The 23,667-nt window shown below is 33.0% G+C and overlaps 2 protein-coding genes across 2 annotated transcripts; one reads left to right on the forward strand and one right to left on the reverse strand.

Moving 5' to 3' along the window:
• Positions 1–9,607: 9,607 nt before the first annotated feature.
• LOC148312709 (AP-1 complex subunit mu-1) lies at positions 9,608–11,490 on the forward strand. The gene is made up of 2 exons (XM_088274745.1): positions 9,608–9,715; positions 9,868–11,490. The coding sequence occupies exon 2, from the start codon at positions 9,878–9,880 to the stop codon at positions 11,144–11,146; it is 1,269 nt and encodes a 422-aa protein (XP_088130871.1). The 5' UTR covers positions 9,608–9,715; positions 9,868–9,877; the 3' UTR covers positions 11,147–11,490.
• Positions 11,491–19,273: 7,783 nt separating this feature from the next.
• On the reverse strand, positions 19,274–21,446 carry LOC148312710 (uncharacterized; the record flags this gene model as incomplete). The annotated part of the gene is made up of 1 exon (XM_088274645.1): positions 19,274–21,446. A coding segment is annotated over one exon (1,485 nt), but the record flags the coding sequence as incomplete, so codon positions are not given.
• Between the last annotated feature and the right edge of the window lie 2,221 nt (positions 21,447–23,667).

A 23,667-nucleotide genomic window follows, 5' to 3' on the forward strand; every position in this document is an offset into this window, starting at 1 on the left:
ACTAAATACATATTTATATTTTCTACAAAATACAGTTACCTGCTGTTTTTTGTCGCCCCAATGGCTTTGAGATTACGGGAGAACAAGACGCTGGCGCCACCAAGGCGCCATTGTAGTGCCACGCAGAGCCTCTAGGGCGCCCCTCCGGCGCTATCGTAGTAAGGGTAGTCAGGAAGACATATCAAATCTTTTTTTCAAATCTCACCAGTTGTAGTGGTATACGCGTTTGACTATCATTCTAGGGGTAATTCCCAGTAAGGGAGTCAATTTTTTTTATACCATAATATATGTATATTGAATATTACTCTGGACACGTACCTGAAGCGCAGAGCCGATTACCTTGCGTAATTAACGATCTAGATAACATTGGGTCGATAAAATGCAGTGCCCTATGCACCATTGGGTGCTGATAAGCAAGCGTAAGAAGATGAAGCAACAGCATAAAATATGGTACTAGTGGTTTAAGACCATATATTCAGACATTTGTCTTAATTTCAACGGATTCAATCGAGAGTTCACAACGGAGCGCTGGTGCCAACACTGATGTATTGAATTGGCAAAATAAGGATCAAAGCAGAGGAAAAAGTCGCAGAAATTCGGAATATCCAAGTACGACAAAATTCAAAATAAAAATATTAAAAGGTTTGTAAGGTAACCAAGGTTTTAAATAAAATTCTTTTGTAAAAGTAATTTTGCCAAGAGGGCTTGGGGTGATTTTATATGGTATAAAAATAATAAAAAGTATGAAATTTTTATCTAAGCTTCTAGGTTAACCGAGATTTGTGAAGTATTTGGACACACACAAAATGCTGTAAATAAAAATAATTGTTTAAACGTGTCAAATTACATGCTGCATCAAAAAATTCAAATCACGTTTTCAGGCGTTTTTCAGTATGTAAAAAAGGTCTCTAATAAAGATAACCTGTTGTAAACTCATATGTACTTTGTCATGAGATTAATGGTATACCTAGGAGTTCCATAAATTTGTGTAGTGTGGCTGTCAATCATGGGTAGAATGGCGAATGCTGCACGTGTGTAAAGTAATCGTTAACCAGTCTATGACGAGTCATAAGCCCTGTAAATACCCAGTCTTCTTCTTCTTCTTCTTTTTATAGATCCCCAGGATCTGTCTGTGCCTTCTCCTGTCGCTCTTAGAATGTTGACTGCCAGCTTTCTCTGCACCTTTTTGGAGGTCTGCTGGGGGTCTACATCCTTCAGGGTTTAAGGACGATATGTGAAAGTCTGTCTTCTGACATTCTGTTTACATCCTCATTCCAATATCGCCTTCGTTGTCATCTCCACCTCACGATATCTTCCGTCTTACACATGCTACGGATATTAGTGTTTCTTACGCGGTCTCGCAACGTGTTTCCGGTTATATACATACGTAGATTGGAGAGTTTTCATTTCAGAGGTTCGAAGACGAAATTTTACTCTAAAAGTATTTACTCTTGCCTCAATTCCATAAATGCCTATTGGTCGAACACATCGATCACTCCTTTCAACAACGTCATATATCAAAAATCGCCAATTTTCACATGTGCACTATAACCCAGGAAATGTATGTAATATATCCCAGCAACAACGAACTTTTTTAAACTTAATATTTACCCGCTACAGGGCAGAAAGTGTTGTTTTTGCATTTTAAAGACAATGATTTTTTAAATTATTTTTTGAAATATAATAAATATTTTTTAAATGGAGAAAAAACACTCAGGTATTACCTAAAATGATCTGTTGCACAGTTAAAGTTCAAAAAGTGGCTTGATATTTATTTTTAACACATTTCATTATATTTTTAAACTTTTAACGATCTCCTGCACAATCAAGTTTTTTTTATATATGACGATGTTGAAAGGAGTGAGCGACATGTTTTGTATATTTTTTATCAAAAAAAGTATTAATAATAAATTGTAATTTTGATTTTAAAATGCAAAAATGACGCTTTACCTTTGCATCAGAAATTGAAATATTACATTCAAAATAATTTAAAAATATTATTATGTCTGCGGTGACATATTTCTCGTGTGCACAAGAAATTAGCAACAGCTTTTTTTCTTCATATGTAATAAATCACATGTGTAGTCATCTTTCCTCGTCTGAAAATTTCTAGGTCACACTTAAAATATCACTTGGCATTCTGAAATCTATCATTCAGTGACCATTCCACACCAGTTGAGTTTATACCTATAAATAAGTGTAATAAATATTAATTTAATATTAATAACTATCTAAATAAGTAATAACTTTTAACTTTTTTACTTGGTAAATACCACTATTTATATGTAAAATATCTATTGTGAAACGTATTTTGATGCATTCCGCATCATTTTGAAACGTCGTATGATGCATTTGAAAATAATGCGGAATGCGTCGAAACTCGTGTCACAATAGATTTTAAGGAATAGTGGTATTTACCAAGTAAAACTTAAATTAAAAATGGATAGATATTACCGCGAAGTGACTGCCGAATCAATTAATGAAACTTATAACTTATACAGAAAAGTGAAATAAAAATTGTGCGAAATTCGTTCAAACATATTAACGTAACGATAAATGAATTATTATTTAAAAGTGAATATTTTTATGCGGTGGTTTGATAATCGATAATTGGACGAGAATCGAGAGTGAAATTTCAAGGACGCGTCACGTTTATTAGGCGCATTTCGTTACCCGAGAGAGAAGAAAGATATAACGTAGAGAGAAGGAGAAAGAAAGCTATACATTCTGACGCCACGCGAGTGAAGCAAAAGAGAGCGACGTATACACAACGATACAAGTGATAGAGTGAGATAGTGTCGCGCATGCGGGCCTTGTATATGTGCACTTCAGACGCTATATATGAACACCTGAGGTACCCCACGTTGTGTAAGTAATATTTATTATTTTCTTCTCTCTCTCTCTCTCACACACACACACACACACACACACACACACACACACACACACACACACACACACACACACACACACACACAATCTCTCTCAGTCTTTATTTTTAATGAATTTTCGCTTCTATCGCTATACAGTGCTGCCTCGCATTTTTTCTTCAATATCCGAGAATTCTGATTCGAGTTTTTTGTAAATTTTAAATAAGTAAATTATATGTCTGATGATGTCGGTAACGATGAAACCCGGTCGTTGGTCAAATAAAAAAAGTGGAAAAGCTAAAAATATTGGTTTTAATCTAATAATAAATTAAAAATGCAATTCCATCACGAAGTGTCAGTGGATAATATAAATCTAGTAAATTATATTGTATTATTTTCATATTAATTTGGTTGTTATAACTCGATAGATTAACTTGTTAGATTACCTTCTTAAATTTTGCAACTTCATAATTTAATACAACATTATGATGTTATATCTTAAAAATTATTTAGAGAGTTAACTGCAGCTCGGTAGCCTGTTATGCGGAAATTGACCAACCCAAAAGAAAGTATGTAAGTATGTGAATTTCATAATAGTTGAGTTATATTATTTTATTAACACAACCAAAGTACATATTCATGAGTTTATGCTCTTAAAACCATAAACTAACTAACCAACTAACCATCAAGCCGCTTCCCCTCAGGGGAAGGCAGAGTGAATAGAACGCCACACCAATCTGTCTTCGCAAACAATTTTCACCTCTTTCCCACATTCGTGCTTCTCTTCATACATACCCGAATATTATATCGATTCTTGACTTTACCACAGTCAAGTATTTTAAATATTTGTTAATATACTCATTAATATACTCGTTAATATACAATGTTTATTGATTGTACTTAATTAAGGATATTTGTAATAGCCAATTTCGTTGTATTATTTTTGTATTATTTTTTTCAATTAACATTTATATCCGAAAGGTTATTAATAATTAATTGATTCCCAAATTAGAATTTGTTGGAATTGTTGATGTAGCATTTTGTTATTCTAAAATCATTTTGGAATCTCAAGGATGTACTTTTTAAAGCGGTGTTACATAAGCCGTAGCTACGTAGCTACTTGTCATAGCCATAGCTACGTAATTACTTTCCAGGGACCAAAGGAACTTGATCGTTTTATAAATATATAGTTGGTTTTATATATATATATATATATATATATATATATATATATATATATATATATATATATATATATATATATATATATATATATATATATATATATATATATATATATATATATATATATATATATATATATATATATATATATATATATATATATATATATATATATATATATATATATACATATTTATACATATTTTAACACAAACAATTATACATTGTTCCATGGTTTCTACATTTCTACATTGGGAAGGTTATTAATAATTAATTGATTCCCAAATTAGAATTTGTTGGAATTGTTGATGTAGCATTTTGTTATTCTAAAATCATTTTGGAATCTCAAGGATGTACTTTTTAAAGCGGTGTTACATAAGCCGTAGCTACTTGTCATAGCCATAGCTACGTAATTACTTTCCAGGGATCAAAGGAACTTGATCGTTTTATAAATATATAGTTGGTTTTATATATATATATATATATATATATATATATATATATATATATATATATATATATATATATATATATATATATATATATATATATATATATTTATATATATATATATATATATATATATATATATATATATATATATATATATATATATATATATATATATATATATATATATATATATATATATATATATATATATATATATATATATATATATATATATATATATATATATATATATATATATATATATACATATTTATACATATTTTAACACAAACAATTATACATTGTTCCATGGTTTCTACATTTCTACATTGGGAACTTGATATACTTATATATATTTTTAATTACTTTAATATTTGTTAGCATAATTTTGACAGAATTCAGAGCGTTGTTGTACGCTCCTAATAATTATTGTAACAAGAGTGTAATGTTAATGCCTTTTTTTCAGATGATGCTATCACTGACAGTTGTATTGAGCTTTCTTTTTATACATGGCACAAGCTCGACTCCCATACAATGGAAAGGAGTCCAGCAAAATGACAAGTTTTCAACTCCAGCCCAATACGGATCGACGCCGAAATTCCCCGAATACCAAACACAACAAAATTACACAAATAACGCAATAAGACACATGAATAATGACGTCTTTGAACCTATGAGAAGGAACGACGAAGAAAATGTAAGAAATGAGGGATGTAATTGTGAAAAAGAGATAGTGGAAATCAAAGGTGAAAGACAAACAAATCGACCACCAGAGAGAATGCAAACATTTGCAAAGGTGGCTATAGATGTTTTATGTAAGTTATGATTTATTTGAAATATATTTACAATTTATTATTATTTATTTAAAGTGATATTACAATAAAGATGAAGAAGAATATGGAAATTTAAGTATTTACATATTGAATAAATATTAGAGTGAAAATCACTTATAATTATTTGACCCCACCCCCCCTGGGAATCGAACCCGGGACCACCAGCACGGTAGGTGAGCATGCTGACCATTACACTACGGAGGCGGACATTGATTTTTCACTCTAATATTTATTCAATATTACCTTGGACTGGTATCTGAAGCGGAGGGCTGATCCCCTTTCCTTCATGTGTTAACGATTAAGATAACACTGCGTTTAAATGATGCAGTGCCCTAAACACCATCGGGGGCAGATAAGGATTTAAAAAAGGATTTACACGACTTAAGACCTGTTATAGACTGGTTAAAGTGATCACTTTATACACGTAATATTCTATTCATCATTCTACCCATGATTGGAATAGTTCATTTCTATCATGGGAAGAATGGTGAATGTTACACGTATATAAAGCGATTATTTAAACCAGCCTATGATAAATCGTAAGCCCTGTAAATACCCAGACTCCGTATTTTAATTGTAATGATGTCAAAAATGTAAAAAAAAATGTGTTTTAAAAACTAAAAATAAATAAAGTTATGTATAATAAATTAAAAACTTAATCATCGTTTACGAGAATATGGTCTTTTCAACGTATGAGGAGCTCCAGAGAGTGGCGCATAATATACCAGAATGGCGAAGGAGGTGTCATTTGTTACTGCAGACCGATCCACAAGATTGAGACCACAGAAAAAGAAAGAAGAAGTTTTTCCACATAAAGTACACGTGGAAAAAATTATATAGTTGTTATTTTATCATAATATATAAAATGTATTTCCACCAAGAAATGACATTATAAAACTTCAATGCTATTTAAATAAAATATCTGGATATTTTTAGTGACCCTCATCCAACCCTTGATCGGACTACCAGGAAGAGTACTAGGAAACGTAGTGAAGCCTCTTCTGGTCTACCTCGCATCGAACATGTTCTCCAGCGGAACTAACTTCTTCATGAACATGATGAACGACGAGTAAGACATATATGAAGACAAAAAAATATCAGAGATTGGAGATGAAACACTCGTACTTATATTTGTATAATCTTTTAATTTCAGAAGTCAGAACGCGTTTCGCGATGAACCATACGCAGCATATCCAGTCTTTATCCCTGGTTATGGATCGTATATACTCCTGTCCAACATCGGACCTTCTGAACTTTTAAATATAACCTCATTAAATCAGGAAGATTCGGATGAGATGGAAACAGAAAACGATCATAAAACTACAGAAATGATCAATGATGATAACAAATCAGAAGAAAACAACGACGCCGAAAAACAAAAAGGTCTGAGAAGAAAGGATTGTGAAAAAATAGACAAAGTAAGACATAAACCAAGTGATAAAGATAAAAGTGACGATACCGAAAGCGGTGAAAATACTGGAGATAAAAATGGTAAAGTTAAAAGTAAGGACACAACATGTAAACCCTGTCAAAACGATGATACAGAGGAGGGAATAGATGATGATGAAAAAAATAAGAAAGGAGAAGAGAAAAACGATTCTGAAAAAAAGAAAGAAAGTAATCAATCAACCAAAGATCAGACAAAACATGTTATAGATAATGCCAACAAAAAGACTGACAACACTAAAATGAATTTCAACCCTTTGTTTTTAGGTCAGACTCATTTGATACCAATAGTCCAGAAACCAAACGTGTTTGAAAGTGAAAAAGATATAGAAGAAGCTAACTGGAGCGGAGAAACAGACGAGTCTATAAGACAGAGTATAAAACAAATCGTTGGATCTGGAACTAGAATGAAATCTTTGAAAAAGAGACTTTTGTTAAAGATTTTGGAGAACTTACGCAAAGCTATTGTCGAAACTTAAGTACAGCTAGCATCAACCAATTAAATTATGTCATTTATAACAGAGTGGTATTGTAATGTGATTCTTGGAATTTATTTATTTAATGGGAATCGAATTGGAAAGGGAATACAAAAAATGGTTATCGGTTTATAGGGATGCAGTCGACGAGACGTTTTGTGATATTATTATTATTATTTATTTTATAATCCCACCAAACAAAAATAATTAGGCCGAATGGATCAATCCTTTATTTATTTTTAATTTTAAATACATACTTCTGTAACGTTTTCAAAATAATCGAAAGTTATTATTTTTTATTTTACAAATATATACGAGTAAAAGTGGTTCGAATACTATGTTAATTGTTAGTTTTTAATCATTTTGTATATTTTTAATGTAAATAAAGGGTTTTTTATCGCGATCGATTTTATTTTAAATAGCATTTTACCCTTTGTTTAAAGCAACAACAAAAAAAAACTTTTTATATTATCCACTGACACTTCGTGATGGAATTGCGTTTTTAATATATTATTAGATTAAAACCAATATTTTTAGCTTTTCCACTTTTTTATTTGACCAGCGACCGGGTTTCGTCGTTACCGACATCATCAGACTGGTGAGAGGCTATACAAATTGTTATGTTATATATAAAAGAAGGCAGGAGTTGATAACCATGATTTGATATAATTTAAATTAATTTCTCATAAAATTATATCAAATCATGGTTATCAACTCCTGCCTTCTTTTATATATATAACATAACAATTTGTATAGCCTCTCACCAGTCTGATGCTGTCGGTAACGACGAAACCCGGTCGCTGGTCAAATAAAAAAGTGGAAAAGCTAAAAATATTGGTTTTAATCTAATAATAAATTTAAAAAAAACTTGTGCAAGAAAAAAAATTACAATTATTTAATAATTTTCTTTATACAATGACACTGGTTTCATTACTCTCACGATATAATCAGTTTGCTAGGATAAGACTGTTACGTACATCTCAAGTAAGAAAATACAGTAAGAAATTTATGACTCATGGTGTGAAGGAATTATAACAAATGCAGTGAGATGGAGAGATACGGAAACTCACTCACTAAATCTATGCATCAGGTCTCTCCGCCTCCGCATTGCCGTCCTAGTCAGCCGCCTCATCACCGGCGCTGTCTTCACCTCTACCCTGGACGTTTCAAAGTAAAGAAGTGGTGTTACTACACTATCTAGAAGGCACTGGAAGAAGTCATGAATACACTGTCACGCACCATAGGTAGGTAATACCTAAACACATAAAACACACCTGATCAATATCACACGGAAAACCGGAAAAACATATTGTATGTATTTTTTGCTCTCACAAAAATGCACTGGATTAACAAAATAGTTAGAAAAGATACGAAAATTGAAGGTTTTGTATTTGAATTTGAACTTTATATTAAAATAATAATTTTAGATAGGTACGCGAAATAAAACACCGGGTCCTCAACGATCGCGAATTTTTAACTGGATTCAAAAGTTAACAATACATTGTGACAATATGATTTCAATTTCATTGCAGGAAATGTATTTTTGTTATTGTTGTAAAAATAGACCGAATCACAATCAGGTACCAGACGGAATGTAAATAATTTCGATTTTAATAAAAATAATAACTAATAACTAATAATACAGATGATGATGACTAATAATAAAAATACAGATGGTTTTAATATGTTTAATTGTTTTTATTAGATATCATTCACGGCATTCCTTGTAAACGTTTAGTTTTACAATATTGCTTTGGTGGTAGTATATGTAGTAAAATAATATAAATTAAACTGTATTATGTATTAAAAACATGAATTATAAAGTACCATTTATAAATAGTAGTGATAATAATAAAATAAAAATTAACTAGGTAGGTACCTCAAAATGAGTATTTAACAAAACATTTTTCATTAATTGCTATTATTATTTCGTTTGTTAATAAAAATAACACATGACATTGGCAGCAACATCCTCTCACTGGGTGATATGCCAAATAAATAAATAAAACAAACCTGAATTTTAAAACAGCAGGTGAATTTGCAAGAATATCATGAATCGGAGAGATTTCGGTTTACTCCGGTCAATTCTAAGCCATCAAGTATAATTAAGAAAAAAAAAGTACAATAAAATCCAAAATCAACATGAACACAATGGGGAGAAAATAACCATTTTATAAAAAGAAGAAGAAAAATTATATTTCGTAAAGAGCGCTTTATTGCATGAAATGTGTCAACATTGCGTGTTCATATCAGTTGACAATTCTTTTACGAACACGCCTCAAATGAAAATGGCTACCTCGCAGGCAAAATAAAATAGAAAAAAATATAAAATAGTTAGTCTGTGCTCGCAGGTGTAGGTGTCTTTGGTGGAACGTCTGTAAATGTCAGCGTTTGACATATTTAATTTTGAGTGATATGTGGAATATATTTTAGGCAGCGGAATAAGTTTAAAGTAAGCATAATATTTAACACCTCAAGTATCCGTTCACCGCTTGTTTCGTTTGTTATTATCGGTTCGATGTCGACGTCACCTTTGGTTTTGTCTATCGGTCATTACGGCGGAAATATGCTGGTGTTTTAAGTGGTTTATCTCCCTTTTTGCAGAACATAGAAGATGTCGTCTTCCGCGATTTATATTTTGGACGTGAAAGGGAAGGTGCTGATATCCCGGACGTATAGAGGTGACATCGAGCTCGGGGTAATCGACAAGTTTATGCCCTTGCTCATGGAAAAGGAGGAAGAAGGGATGTTGACGCCTCTGCTGCAGACCAGCGACTGCACGTTCGCCTACATTAAAACCAATAACCTGTACATAGTGTCGACGACGAAGAAAAACGCCAACATCGCTTTAATATTTGTGTTTTTGTATAAAATAGTTGAGGTTATGACTGAGTACTTTAAAGAGTTGGAAGAGGAGAGCATACGGGATAATTTCGTCGTCATCTACGAGCTGCTGGACGAGCTGATCGACTTCGGGTATCCTCAGACCACGGACAGCAAGATTCTGCAGGAATACATCACGCAGGAGGGCCACAAGCTGGAAATGCAGCCCAGGATACCGATGGCGGTGACTAACGCGGTATCGTGGCGATCCGAAGGCATCAAATACCGAAAAAACGAAGTTTTTCTGGATGTTATTGAGTCTGTTAATTTGCTGGCTAATTCAAACGGGAATGTTCTGAGAAGCGAAATAGTCGGAGCAATCAAGATGAGGGTTTATCTGTCAGGCATGCCGGAGCTAAGACTGGGGCTGAATGACAAGGTCCTCTTCGAAAGCACGGGGCGCGGTAAGTCAAAATCAGTAGAACTCGAGGATGTGAAGTTTCACCAGTGCGTGAGATTGTCGCGCTTCGAAAACGACCGCACTATATCTTTCATTCCCCCTGATGGTGAGTTTGAGCTGATGTCTTACCGCTTGAACACGCACGTAAAGCCTCTGATCTGGATAGAGTCCGTCATCGAACGCCACGCACACTCGCGTGTCGAGTACATGATCAAGGCCAAATCCCAGTTCAAGCGGAGGTCTACGGCGAACAATGTCGAGATCGTCATACCGGTGCCAGCGGACGCCGACTCCCCTAAATTCAAAACCACGATAGGAAGCGTCAAGTACACTCCGGAACAAAACGCGATAACATGGTCCATCAAATCCTTCCCGGGCGGCAAAGAATACCTGATGCGAGCCCACTTTGGCCTGCCGTCCGTGGAGTGCGAAGACAGCGACGGCAAGCCGCCGATCCAGGTGAAGTTCGAGATCCCGTACTTCACCACATCCGGTATCCAAGTCCGGTACTTGAAGATCATCGAGAAGAGCGGCTACCAAGCCCTGCCGTGGGTCCGCTACATCACGCAGAACGGTGACTACCAACTGCGGACCAACTGATAATAGTTGCACATTCCATTTTGTTGATAAATGTATTTTATACGCAATATTTTAATTATCATGAATTATTTAATTGTCATTTATCTTTTTACATCAAACACAGTGGCTATTCGGTTGTCCAAACTCAAAACACAGTAAGGGACATTTTTTTTGTAGTACGTTTTTTTTTGCATTTTTGGAGTAGATTCTACTTAATCCAAAAATGCAAAAAAACGTACTACTACAAAATGTCCCTTACTGTGTTTTGAGTTTGGACAGCCTTATTGGTGACATAGACAATTTATAAATTGATCTATGGCCGTAATGTCAAATATAAGATTATAATTTATATTTAAAGCAATAAATTTGAGATTTTACATTTAATAATTAAAATTTAACTTAGTTTTAAAATCTCTATGAATATTTTATTATAACTTAATTATAATGTCTACCAGTTAGCTGAAAAAGAAGCGGCTAGCTTCGAAACCAGTAGACATTATAATTAAGTTATAATAAAATATTTATAGTGATTTAAAAGCAAAGTTATATTTTAATTATCATTATCAATTATTTAAATGTCATTTATCATTTTACTTATTACACAAGAGGCTATTGGTATCATAGACAATTTCTAAATTGATCCATGGCCTGAATGTCAAATATAAAAACTGGTTCAAAGACAATTTTATTAACATATTTGCGAGAAACGCTTAAAAGCGTCTTTTACATACTGTTAGTAGAGAGCGGGAGACGCTTACAAGCGTTTCTATTTGCTTACTTTTGGTACAGTGCGATATATGTCAAAAAACATTGAACAGATCGGAATTGGGTTTGCGGTTACCTATGATTAATATACTGAAGGACGGGTGACAGTCTGAGCATAATTAGGGTCAGGGTTGATGAAAAAACCGCCCTACAACAATGTGTTAATATTTGGTACATCAAAAAAATATATAATTCTATGTGATATCTTCAACAAGGGATGAAGTAAGTGTACTAAGAAAAATATAATTATATCTTGTGCTGGAATTTAAGTGGAAAGATAGTATATGAACTGAGTACTGTAAATCACTTTAATCTCTTTGTGCGTACCGCCCCAACCATAAAATAGCAGGCCAGTGTATGGCCTCATGTTTGGGGCTTAGTGATTATTTCCCGAATATTTCCATATTATGTCAGGATTTCGGCCACCAACATTGATTATTGATGATACAACACAATTAAATCATTTATCGGCTAGTTACCGTAGAACGGGGCTACTTGAACTTTGATGTGTTACTTGAGCCCAGTACAAAAAAAATATTTAGATCTGTATTTGGTCTACAATAATGAACATATCGACATGATTCATTGTTTCCCTGACAGGTGACACTTATTGACACAATACGTTCATTATTGCAGACCAAATACAGATTTAAATCTCTTTTTTGTACTGGGCTCAAGTAACACATCAAAGTTCAAGTAGCTCCAGTCTACGGTACATGTTTTCATCTTCTTCAAACCCTTATCCGCACCCCAATGGTGCATAGGGCACCGCATCATATAAACGCAGCGGTATCTTGATCGTTAAAACATGAAGAAAAAGTGATCAGCCCTCCGCTTCAGGTATCAACTAGTCCTGGGTAATATTGAATAAATATCAGAGTGAAAAAGTCACTAATATTTATTTAATCACCCCCCCTGGGAATCGAACCCGGGACCTCCAGAAGAGTAGCTGAACGTGTTGACCATTACACCACGGAGGCGGACATTACATGTTTTAACGACTGAATGAACAATGTTTTAAAATATCATTAATATCTTACTACTTGGGAGATTTACTTTATTTCTGGACTTTTAATTCTAACGTATTTGGCATTTTGAAACTGGTCATCCAACTGTTTTGTCAAGATGTTAATAATACCGAAAATAAAATTAAAGAATATTTATTTTTCTCTTAATCTTCAATTTTTATTTTCATAGATTTGGCAGTCACTTTGTGGTAATATATATCCATTTTGAATTTAAGTGTTACTTTATAAATATTACTATTTCTTAAAATCTATTGTGACGTGTGTTACGATGCATTCCGCATCATTTTTACGATGTTTGAACTTAAAGTTAAACTTCAATTTAAAATAGAAGATTTAGTATTTTAAACTAACAAACATTAACATTTTTATTTAAATAGATAAATAATATTTTAAATTAGTTTTTATATTTGACGTTACGGTGATAGATTCCTTCATATATTGCTCACTCCTTTCAACAACGTCATATATCAAAAATCGTAAATTTTCAGTTGTGCATGTTTTCGGAATGCCCAGAAAATGTACTATATCCCAGCAAAAGTGGCTTATTTTTAACTTAATATTTACCCGCTACAGGGCAGAAAGTGTTGTTTTTGCGTTTTGAAGAAAGGTATTGGTTTTTTATTTTTAAATATACTTAATATTTCTCAAATGGAGAAAAAACATTCTGGTTTTACCTAAATAATCTGTTGCATAGTAAAAAGTTCAATAAGTAGTTTGATATTTATTTTTATTACATTTCATTATATTTTTAAACTTTAAAAACGATCTCCTGATAAATCAAGTTATTCGATTTATGACGTTGTTGAAAGGAGTGAGCGATAAATGAGTTGTCTCTGTAAACATGAGCTTCACATACAATCATATTTTAAGTTATAGCGTTTCAAAGTTAGCGAGTGAAAAGTACTTAGTCCAGAATAAATTGGGTTTTTGAATTCAACGTCTTTTTGGCTTTTCGAGTTAGTCAATTACCTCGAGTATTTTATCACAAGTTTTGAAATATGGAATCTTTTACGTATAAGTGCCACATTATTTTATAGGTATGCTTTTATTTTTAAATTGACCTATAATTAACTGTCCTACCTTGGAAAAAGTAGGTAAAAAATCCTCAAACTTTTTTTTTTCATAAGTTTTCTCAATAGCAATACTTATTTACAATGTATTAGACAATTTTTTTGAAAAATAGACCTATTTATGACTTTTTTTATATATTTATTGAATTTTTTCGCAGATACTTTGTGGCACATTTTATAAACATTATAAAATAAAACAACTCTTTTTCAACCACTTTTTATTGGTACACTTTATCCAAACAAAAAATATAATTTAAATTATTATTTTTAAATCATATTTTCATATGGTGTACGGAGTGTGTGGAGGTTTGTGATATCGTAAGGGGAGGGTAATGAACTTTATATTATTTCGAGAAATAAAAATACTTTGTGTTCTGATCCACTCACATTTTTATTAACCAACTAGTTTCGGCAATTCAATTTTTTTCAATTTCAACAACAACCTGTTGCCCTCTTCAGGGTTACATTTATTACTATAACTTCAGGGTTACATTTATTACTAGTAATAAATGTTACCCTGAAGAGGGCAACAGGTTGTTGCCGAAACTAGTTGGTTGATAAAAATGTGAGTGGATCAAAACACAAAGTATTTTTATTTCTCGAAATAATATATCAATATGATCCACAAAGTTAATGCTTTCAATATTCAAAACATAATGAACTTTAACCTAACTATGAGTATTTCAATGTTTTAGAATTTAGTACATAAACCCTGATGATGTCAAGGTTCTTGTCGAAACCGGTTGGATAAAGTGTACCAATAAAAAGTGGTTAAAACAAAGTTGTTTTATTTTGTAAAGCTTTTTATATACTTTGCAAGTCAGATAAGATGTTGCCAGATAATTCTTTGTAATAAATTTTGAATATATTCTGTATTCAATGTAATATAATAATAATAATAAAACCCTTATCCGCACCCCAATGGTGCATAGGGCACTGCATCATATAAACCCAGTGTTATCTTGATCGTTTACACATGAAGGAAAGGTGATCAGCCCTCCGCTTTAGGTACCAGTCCAGGGTAAAATTGAATAAATATTACAGCGAAAAAATCACTTTTATTTATTTGAACCCCCCTGGGAATCGAACCCGGGACCCCCAGAACGGTAGCCGAGCGTGCTGACCATTACACTACGGAGGCGGATAGGTTTTAAATGTGTGTTCGTATGGGTAGGGCGGTCAATTAACTTAATTTTTGTCCATTAATTAATATAGTTGTGGGAGTTATAAATATAGGTATTAAATAAAAACCTACAGTATTAACATTTGTATGGTTTACAGCAGAGGTTCCCAAACTCTTTTATCTTGTAGACCCCTTGCCTTACCTGATATCGATTTTTATCAAATTCATTAACTTCAAATGTATTTTTGACAGCCGGTATATGTAGTGTTACTCACTTTGAACCACGCATGTTAGGTTTTATACGTTTATATTTTAAATTCAAATTAAAACATAGACCCCTCGCAAGTTGTCATAGACCCCTGGGGGTCGATATAGACCACTTTGAGAATCACTGGTTTACAGGAACACTCGTGAAATACCCGTGTTTCGTAAAAAATAAGTCTTTCAAATTTATATTTCCTTAACCTGTCCAGGAGTATGGTCGTTTGTATACGACCAATATATGACGTGATTTATATCTAAACATGGTTAAAACATGATTTATGTCAAAATTATCGGTGTATCAATAAATCATGTTTTTTTAAAAAAAAAAAATTATTAAACCCTTATCCGCACCCAATGGTGCATAGGGCACTGCGTCATATAAACGCAGTGTTATCTTGATCGTTTACACATGAAGGAAAGGTGATCAGCCTTCCGCTTCAGGTACCAGTCCAGGTTAATATTGAATAAATATTACAGTGAAAAAATCACTTATATTTATTTTACCCCCCTTGGGAATCGAACCCGAGACCTCCAGAACGGTAGCCGAGCGTGCTGACCATTACACTACGGAGGCGGACAAATCATGTTTACTGGTGTAAATGTTTTTTTTTATATTGAAGAAAATATGATGCTTATAGCACCAACTTCGATATAAAATTATAAAAAAATATATATATATATATATAAAAACAACTCACTCCTGTCCAGGTTAAGTTGTTCAGTCTCTTTTCAACTTGATTCACTTAGTATTATAATTTTCAATTTTTTTACTATTAAACTCTTATCTGTTCCCAACGGCGCACAGGGCACTGCAACACTCTATCTATGCAGTGTTATATTGATCATAATTGCATGAAGAATAAATATGAAAATCACTTTTATTTATTGTAACCCTCCTGGGAATCAAAATGCTTGCTACTAAAAATAATCACGAGTAGAATGCTGAATGTTACACTTGTATAAAGTGATCACTCTAACCAGCCTCTGACAGGACTTGTAAATACCCAGACTTCCATATTCTATGTTGAGATGTCAATATAAATTGCCCTGGACTGGTACCCGAAGCGCGGGATTGATTGCCTTGCCTTCATGTAAATAACATTCACAATATCTACACTGCTGAAATACGATACAGTGCCCTATGCACCTTTGGGAGGGGATAAGAATTACAAGAAAAAGATGAAAATTTTCACATTTTTTCTTTCAACGCCTTTAATAAAGAAATAAATCAAGAAAAAAAAAAGAAATCACTCAATGAATTTGTTTTAAATTTTGACAGAATTTGTTTAAAGAACGTACTAAACAATCTCCTCTCTTTCTGTGAGTGTCATGTCATGTCTTCTTGACGTCGACTATCACTTTGATTTGGCAGTCACTTTGTGGTAAAATCTATCCATTTAAGAAATAGTGGTATTTACTAAGTAAAAGTATAATTAATAATTGTCCTTGTTCTTGTATTGGGCAGCTCTAAACGGCACCTCGACGGTCCTGATCCCCGTCCAAGCTCGTATATTCCGGAGCAAGGAGATCTGTCTTCTGCCCAAACCTCGCTTCTACTAAACAGTGGCAAACAGATTTAGAAAGCTACGACGCTCTCAGTCAATAAACACGGGAATGTATTTAATTTTTCAAACCGCAAGTGTATTCAATTTGTATCTAAGTTTATATTATTTTTTGACATCTCATCAAAGATAAAGAAGAATATGGAAGTCTGGGCATTTACGGGGCTGACGACCGTCATAGGCTGGTTTAAGTGATCACTTTACACACATGTAACATTCACCAATTCTACCCATTATTTGACAACCACACTACTCAAATTCTTGGAAGCTCTATATATATGAACCAATTTTGAAACATTATTCTTGAATCACTAGAACTTCACTAGAGACATCTATTGGTGAGATGAAAAGAAGCTTTTTAATTAGCAGAATGATTTGAATGAGAATGAGAACAGAATGAGAATTTTAATTAGAAAAAAAAATTATATGAAAATAACTCCTGTAATTGGAGATAATCCAGATTTTGTGAACAAGTAATTGGACACACTCAAAATGTTGTATCTAAGTTGTTTGATTTTACAATAGGGTGCTTTTTGTGACATAGAAAGTCATTTGTATAGTATGTAATTATATTTAAACACATTTTTTTTCTCACATTTGATGGAACAAATTATTTTGTAAAAAAGAAATACAAACACATTATTGTTTCTGTAACATTATGGCTGGTTATAAACTAAACTTCAACCGTTTTAGTGCTGAGATTTTGTAGTCTTATATCTATGATAAAATTGCTGAAGACTCTTTTGCAAAAATGGTCCATTTCATTAGGTGTGTCCGAAATCAACAATATTTTTCTCAAACATTTACCGATTTCAGTATTTGTTTCTGGTAGTGGTAGAGAATGTATCATTCTACTCAAATAAAACAGCATTTTATAATAAACATACTTATATATGTTTAAAAATAAATACAGTTTGAGAAAAAAAATAGGAAATTTTCATTCACTAGAATGTGTCAAGGTCGTGTGAAATTGGCTCATCCTTAAGGTGGACACTGACCGTAGCATTTCGTCGCAACATAACATCATAACATCGCTCTCCGATCATCACTCAGCATCCAGAGCATCACCGACCATCCGAAACTATGGATGGAGCTCTCGGCTCGGTGTACTGACTGCCTGAATGCCCGCATCGTTACGTGTTACGTTACGACGAAATGCTCCGGTCAGTCTCCACCTTTAGAGTTTTCACTATCGATGCACATCCTACAATTAGAAAACATGAATTGTGCAATGTTTGACAATCGCTTTCAATATCACTGTTGGACAAATCTGACATTTTAAGGGCGTAAACATTAGGTTTTTATAAAAAATGCATCTCTATTTTTCACTAAATATTAGTTACAATGATTAAAGAAAATACTTCGTTTTTTACCACTTGAGTTTTATTATAGACTACATGTTTCAGAAGTTAAACTTCCATCATTCAGGTCTGTATAATAACTAAAATATAAAATTGTTCTATAAATAAGGAGAGGGGAAAGTAAGGGGAAAGGGTTAGACAAGGAACGGAGTTTGAAAACAAAGGAAAAATGGAAAGTTAATGCCGAAACAATAAATAAAATATTAGTTAAATTTGTTTTTTTGTGAACATTATTCATGAATCAGAACTTAAGAAACGGGCACGCTGCAACACTACCTCTCAGCTCGACCACTAAAATACACTGGCATTATCATCGATATATCGACGGCAAAGTATACCAGAGTCGATATATCGATTCTCAGCACTCTAACGGTTAAAGAATGTCGATATCTCAAGATATTCTCATCATATTTTGGTACCTTGTTAATTATTTAGAAATTAATTTATAAACATGTATGTATGTAGATTTCTTTGGCAGTTTTATAGGGTTGACAAAATTTTATATTTCAACCAAATTTTTTTCATGCACTGATGTTGTAAATATTGAATGTAAGAAAAGTTGAATAATTATATGTAGTTGTAAAAAAAATCCAACTATTCTTGAAAACACTAATTATAAATATGAATGCGCCTTATGTAATCTTTAAATGCTGATAAATAAATAAATTCTGTTACAAAATTTTACCATTTATTTATTTTTGTAAAATTAATTTTCAATAGGTTTAAAAACATGGAATTGGCAGAAGGATGAAAACAGAGTGAACGCAGTTGAAATGCGTTCCCTCAGACGAACGTGTTAAAAATCGATGTATGACAGAATTAAAAATAGAGATATCGCTCACTCCTTTCAAGAACGTCATAAATCAAAATACTTGATTTTTCAGCAGAACGTTTTTAAAGTTTAAAAATATAATACAATGTATTAAAAATAAATATCAAGCCACTTATTGAACTTTTTACTGTGCAACGTATCTGTTTAGGTAAAACCTGAAGGTTTTTTCTCCATTTGAAAAATATTTAGTTTATTAAAAAAAATAATTAAACAATACCTTTTCTTCAAAATGCAAAAACAACACTTTCTGCTCTGTAGCGGGTAAATATTAAGTTAAAAATATGCCTCTTTTGCTGGGATATAGTACATTTTCTAGGCAATCCAAAAACATGCACAACTGAAAATTGACGATTTTTGATTTATGACGTTCTTGAAAGGAGTGAGCGATATTAGAAAATAATATTATATTGATAATTGAAAAGATTACAAAATGTTCTTATAAGGTGGTATGGACATGTTAATAAAATGAATAAGAAAGTATATTTGGCAAATGTGAACGGGAGAACAGAACGAGGATGACCAAAAGAGACTTGGCAATCTTTAATCTTCAGGTATGTATGAGGAGATGCATGGATGTGGAAGAGACGAAGATCGATTTTAAAGACAATTTTCAAATAATAAAAAACAATTAAAAATATCTTAAATATATAATTTAATTTTTATGTAATAATAAAATAAGTTGTACAAATAAAATTACATAATGGAAACTTTTAATAATAGTATGAAAAAAGGCAATGTATATATGTTATCACAGAATAAAATTCTTATGGTTTTATGTACAGAAATGAGTATTTACAAATAATTTAAAAATGCTAATACATATGTCCATAATTATGATGGAAGAAAGCCTGTCGGGTGGTATTGCTCAGACACTCGGTGTGGCGTTGGTAACATAGTGTAGCGCTGCAGTTCATTCACTTTGGATTGGCCTAAAAGTACACCCGGTTGGTTTTCTGCTACCGGTTTGATATTTAGTGGTTTGTTCCTAGGTATGTTGTGCGGGTATATTCTTTTGTCGGGGTAACTGTGTCTGGGTTTCACTGTGCTGGCCGCATATGACTCCTTGGACTTGACTTCGACGGGGAATGGTTGCGGCACATATATTTTTACAGGGACCGCAACCTTCGATTCGACTTCCACAGGGAATGGGACTTTCTTTTCCACGATGAACGGAACTTTAACTTCTACTCTGTAAGGGACTCTCTTTTCCACCGGATAAGGTTGAGGCACGGGAACCTTAACGTTGACTTGCTTCACAACATGTTTGACAACAGGATATGGTTTCCAGATATACTCTTTTTCAACGACTTTTACCGGATATGGTTGCGGGACATTGACTTTAACGGGGTACGGAACTTTCTTTTCGATAACTTTATGTACAATTTTTTCAACAGGATACGGTACCTTTTTTTCAACCACTTTATGAACAATTTTTTCAACTGGATACGGTACTTTTTTCTCTACTGGATACGGTTTTTCGACTATCACCTTGACTGGAACTTTCTCAATGACGGTTTTTACATGATTGTGATGGTGGTGGTGATGATGATGCTTTATTTTGGTTCTGTACTCTATATGCTTGACAGGAACCGTCTTTACCAATTTCACTGTGGTTTCCTGTGCCAGGTTATCAGGTATTAGAGACTGATCTTCCTCCGTGTTAGTCACTGTACCGGAAGTTCTCCTTTTGGGTCTGATGTAAGTAGGATTTACAACATAAAATCGTTTGGGCTTGTGCGAAACATGTCTTTGATATCGCGGAGGTTTCGTATAGCGTTTCTTGTTTGGATTTCGATTAGGACTAACAGGATTAGAGTTTTGTTGCGGTTTATTAGAGGACTGTTGAGGTCTTTGCTGCGGAGTGTTTGTTGTGAAATAAACAGTAGGTTGTGTAACGGGGTTTATCGGCAACCAGCCATCGTAGGAATCGTCCACGGAAAAGCTCGATTTCAATGGAGCTTCTGTCGTAATTGGTTTGGCTTCCGGTTTATTAATTTGTCGGTTTCGGGGTGGTGGCGACGGGCGTGGTCTGGGACCTTGCGGTTTGGGTGCATTGCCAGGTTGTTTCGGTTGAAGTTTTGGAGTGGTTAAAGGCTGTCGGTGCCTGGACCTATTCTTCGGTCTGTTACTGGGTAGGCTGGGGGCATTTCGTTTGTGGGGAGGCAACCGAACTTGTGACCTGTCATTATATGGTGGATTATATAATACAACTTTCTGGTAAGATCTGGATTCCTCGGCTATTTGATCCGGGTATTCCTCACCATTAATGTCAGTGAAGAATAAGAGAAACGTTGTAATCACTGACACCTGGAAACATAATGCAAAGTTGATTGTTAAAAACCGGTTCAATCATTAGGTACCTACACTAAATATTATGGCAACATTATCATATCATCATGTCTGTGTAAGCGCCCTTGAGGTAGTAATTTAACAAAATGGCGCTTTAATTATCCAAAATTATTATTATTATAACATTATTATCTTCTTTTGGCCAATCAGTCCACATATCTTCAAATAACAAAAGTAATAAAGAAGGTGATTTTTATTTTCATAAAGTAAAGTTTAAAAATTGTGTTTATGATAAACTATAGTTTTTTGAAGTATAGTTTATCATAAACACAATTGTAAAATGATTATATAAATCCCTATTGTAAAAAAATAAATCTTTATAAATAAAAATGTCAATGTTTCTTTGTTTAAAATCTTAAATTGTCCAAAAGTTATCCACCGATTCCTTTGAAATTTTCACGCAACATTTGAATACACTTGTGTTTTTACATACTCCTGTGACAGATGTTTTTACCAGTGACAGGTAAAAACATATTTTTAAAGCTTTTTTTGGACTGCAATGGCAGCGCCATCTGTTGAACATAATAGCAACATACACAACACTAAACATCGCTCATGGGAGATAGAGTAAAGTTGCTGTTTCTTGGCATTTTTAATATTTTCGATTGCATTGTTTTTCATAGATTTTTAAAAATATTTTCAATGCTTCCTAAGCATTGTGTAATTAAACATATTATAAATGTGTGCTCTCTATTATCTTTCTTTTATATTAAACCAGACTGAGCCATGGCAATGTGTGGCTAGGTGCAGCTAATAAGTAATCAAATATTAAGCACTACACACAAGAAACTTTATAAACACTTTCTTCTGATCACTTTAATACTAATCACCATGTTGTTTTACACTTAAATGGGAAACATGTTTCTTCTGGGTAATAAGCATGTTTGTACACAAGTGTCCACTTTCCAGGTTGATATAATAAGTACTTATCTAGTACCTACATAAGTTTGTGACGTATAACAATCTGTGTCATTCTCGCTTTTTATAGTCAACCTTCTCTTAGGCATCATGGTTTCAATTGCTCCTTTATCGTTCCAATTTTTATTTTTGTTATCATTAATACCATATTTATCTAGAAAAATGCACTTAGAATCTAAAAAGGCTTGCTCATAGATGCATTTTATAATTTTTTAGATTTCGCCAATGAATTTGTTTAAAACTTTAGCTGGATTTATCGAAAATTCAGAAAAGATCTCTTTGAATCTGAATGGCTTGTTCATAAATGCCACATTTTAAATCATTGCATTCTATATGTTTTTTCTTGATGCATCTTTTCATTTAGTAGACTTTGCAGACAAATCTGTTGAAAATGTTAGCTGGATTTAGTGAAAATTTTGTATCGGTCATTATTACCCCTTAAAAGAAAATTCTTCAAACCCTCATTTGCACCTGATGGTGCACTGCATCATATAAACGCAGTGACATCTTGATCATTAACACACGAAGGAAAGGTGATCAGCCGTCCGCTTTAAGTACCAAGCCAGGGTAGCATTGAATACATATAAGAGTGAAAAAATCATTTATACTTATTTGACTTCCCTGGGAATCGAACCCGGGACCTCCAGTACGGTAGCCGAGCATGCTGACCATTACACTACAGAGCCGTACAAAAATTGCACACTTTTTTATAAAGACTAGCTTTAATTTATTTATTTTTTTAAATATATAAACGTAAATCAAGAAGATTGTCTGTCTCCATAGCAAAGTGGTCAATTTTTTTGTCTATCGTGCTGGAGGTGTTGAGGAGCCAAAAAAACCATAAATAATTTTCCGATCCAATATTTATATAATATTGCCCTGGCCTGGCAGTAAAACGCAGAACTGATAACATTGCCTCTATAAAATTGATTATCAAGATAACACTGCTTGGATATGATTCAATGTCCTATTGGATGCAGATTAAAGTTAGCAGAATATATTTTTTCACTTATAATAATAATATTTTACACTTTATGTGACACATTGTTTACAAAATACACAGCACATTTTAAGTATTTTATTTATCATAACTAACACAATTTATTTTGATAAGAAATAAATAATTCACACACTGCTATATAAAAATAATAATCACTGATATTAAACACTTATTTAATTATTAAAACCCTTATAATTAAAGTTATTATAAATTAATTATTGAAGATACTAACTGACAATTTCATTTTTCATAATACTGTACGCACATGTG

The sequence above is a fragment of the Brachycentrus maculatus genome, unplaced genomic scaffold, assembly GCF_059751285.1.
Source record: "Brachycentrus maculatus isolate JH-2025_06_01 unplaced genomic scaffold, ASM5975128v1 h1tg000035l, whole genome shotgun sequence".
In the NCBI taxonomy this organism is placed as follows: domain Eukaryota; kingdom Metazoa; phylum Arthropoda; class Insecta; order Trichoptera; family Brachycentridae; genus Brachycentrus; species Brachycentrus maculatus.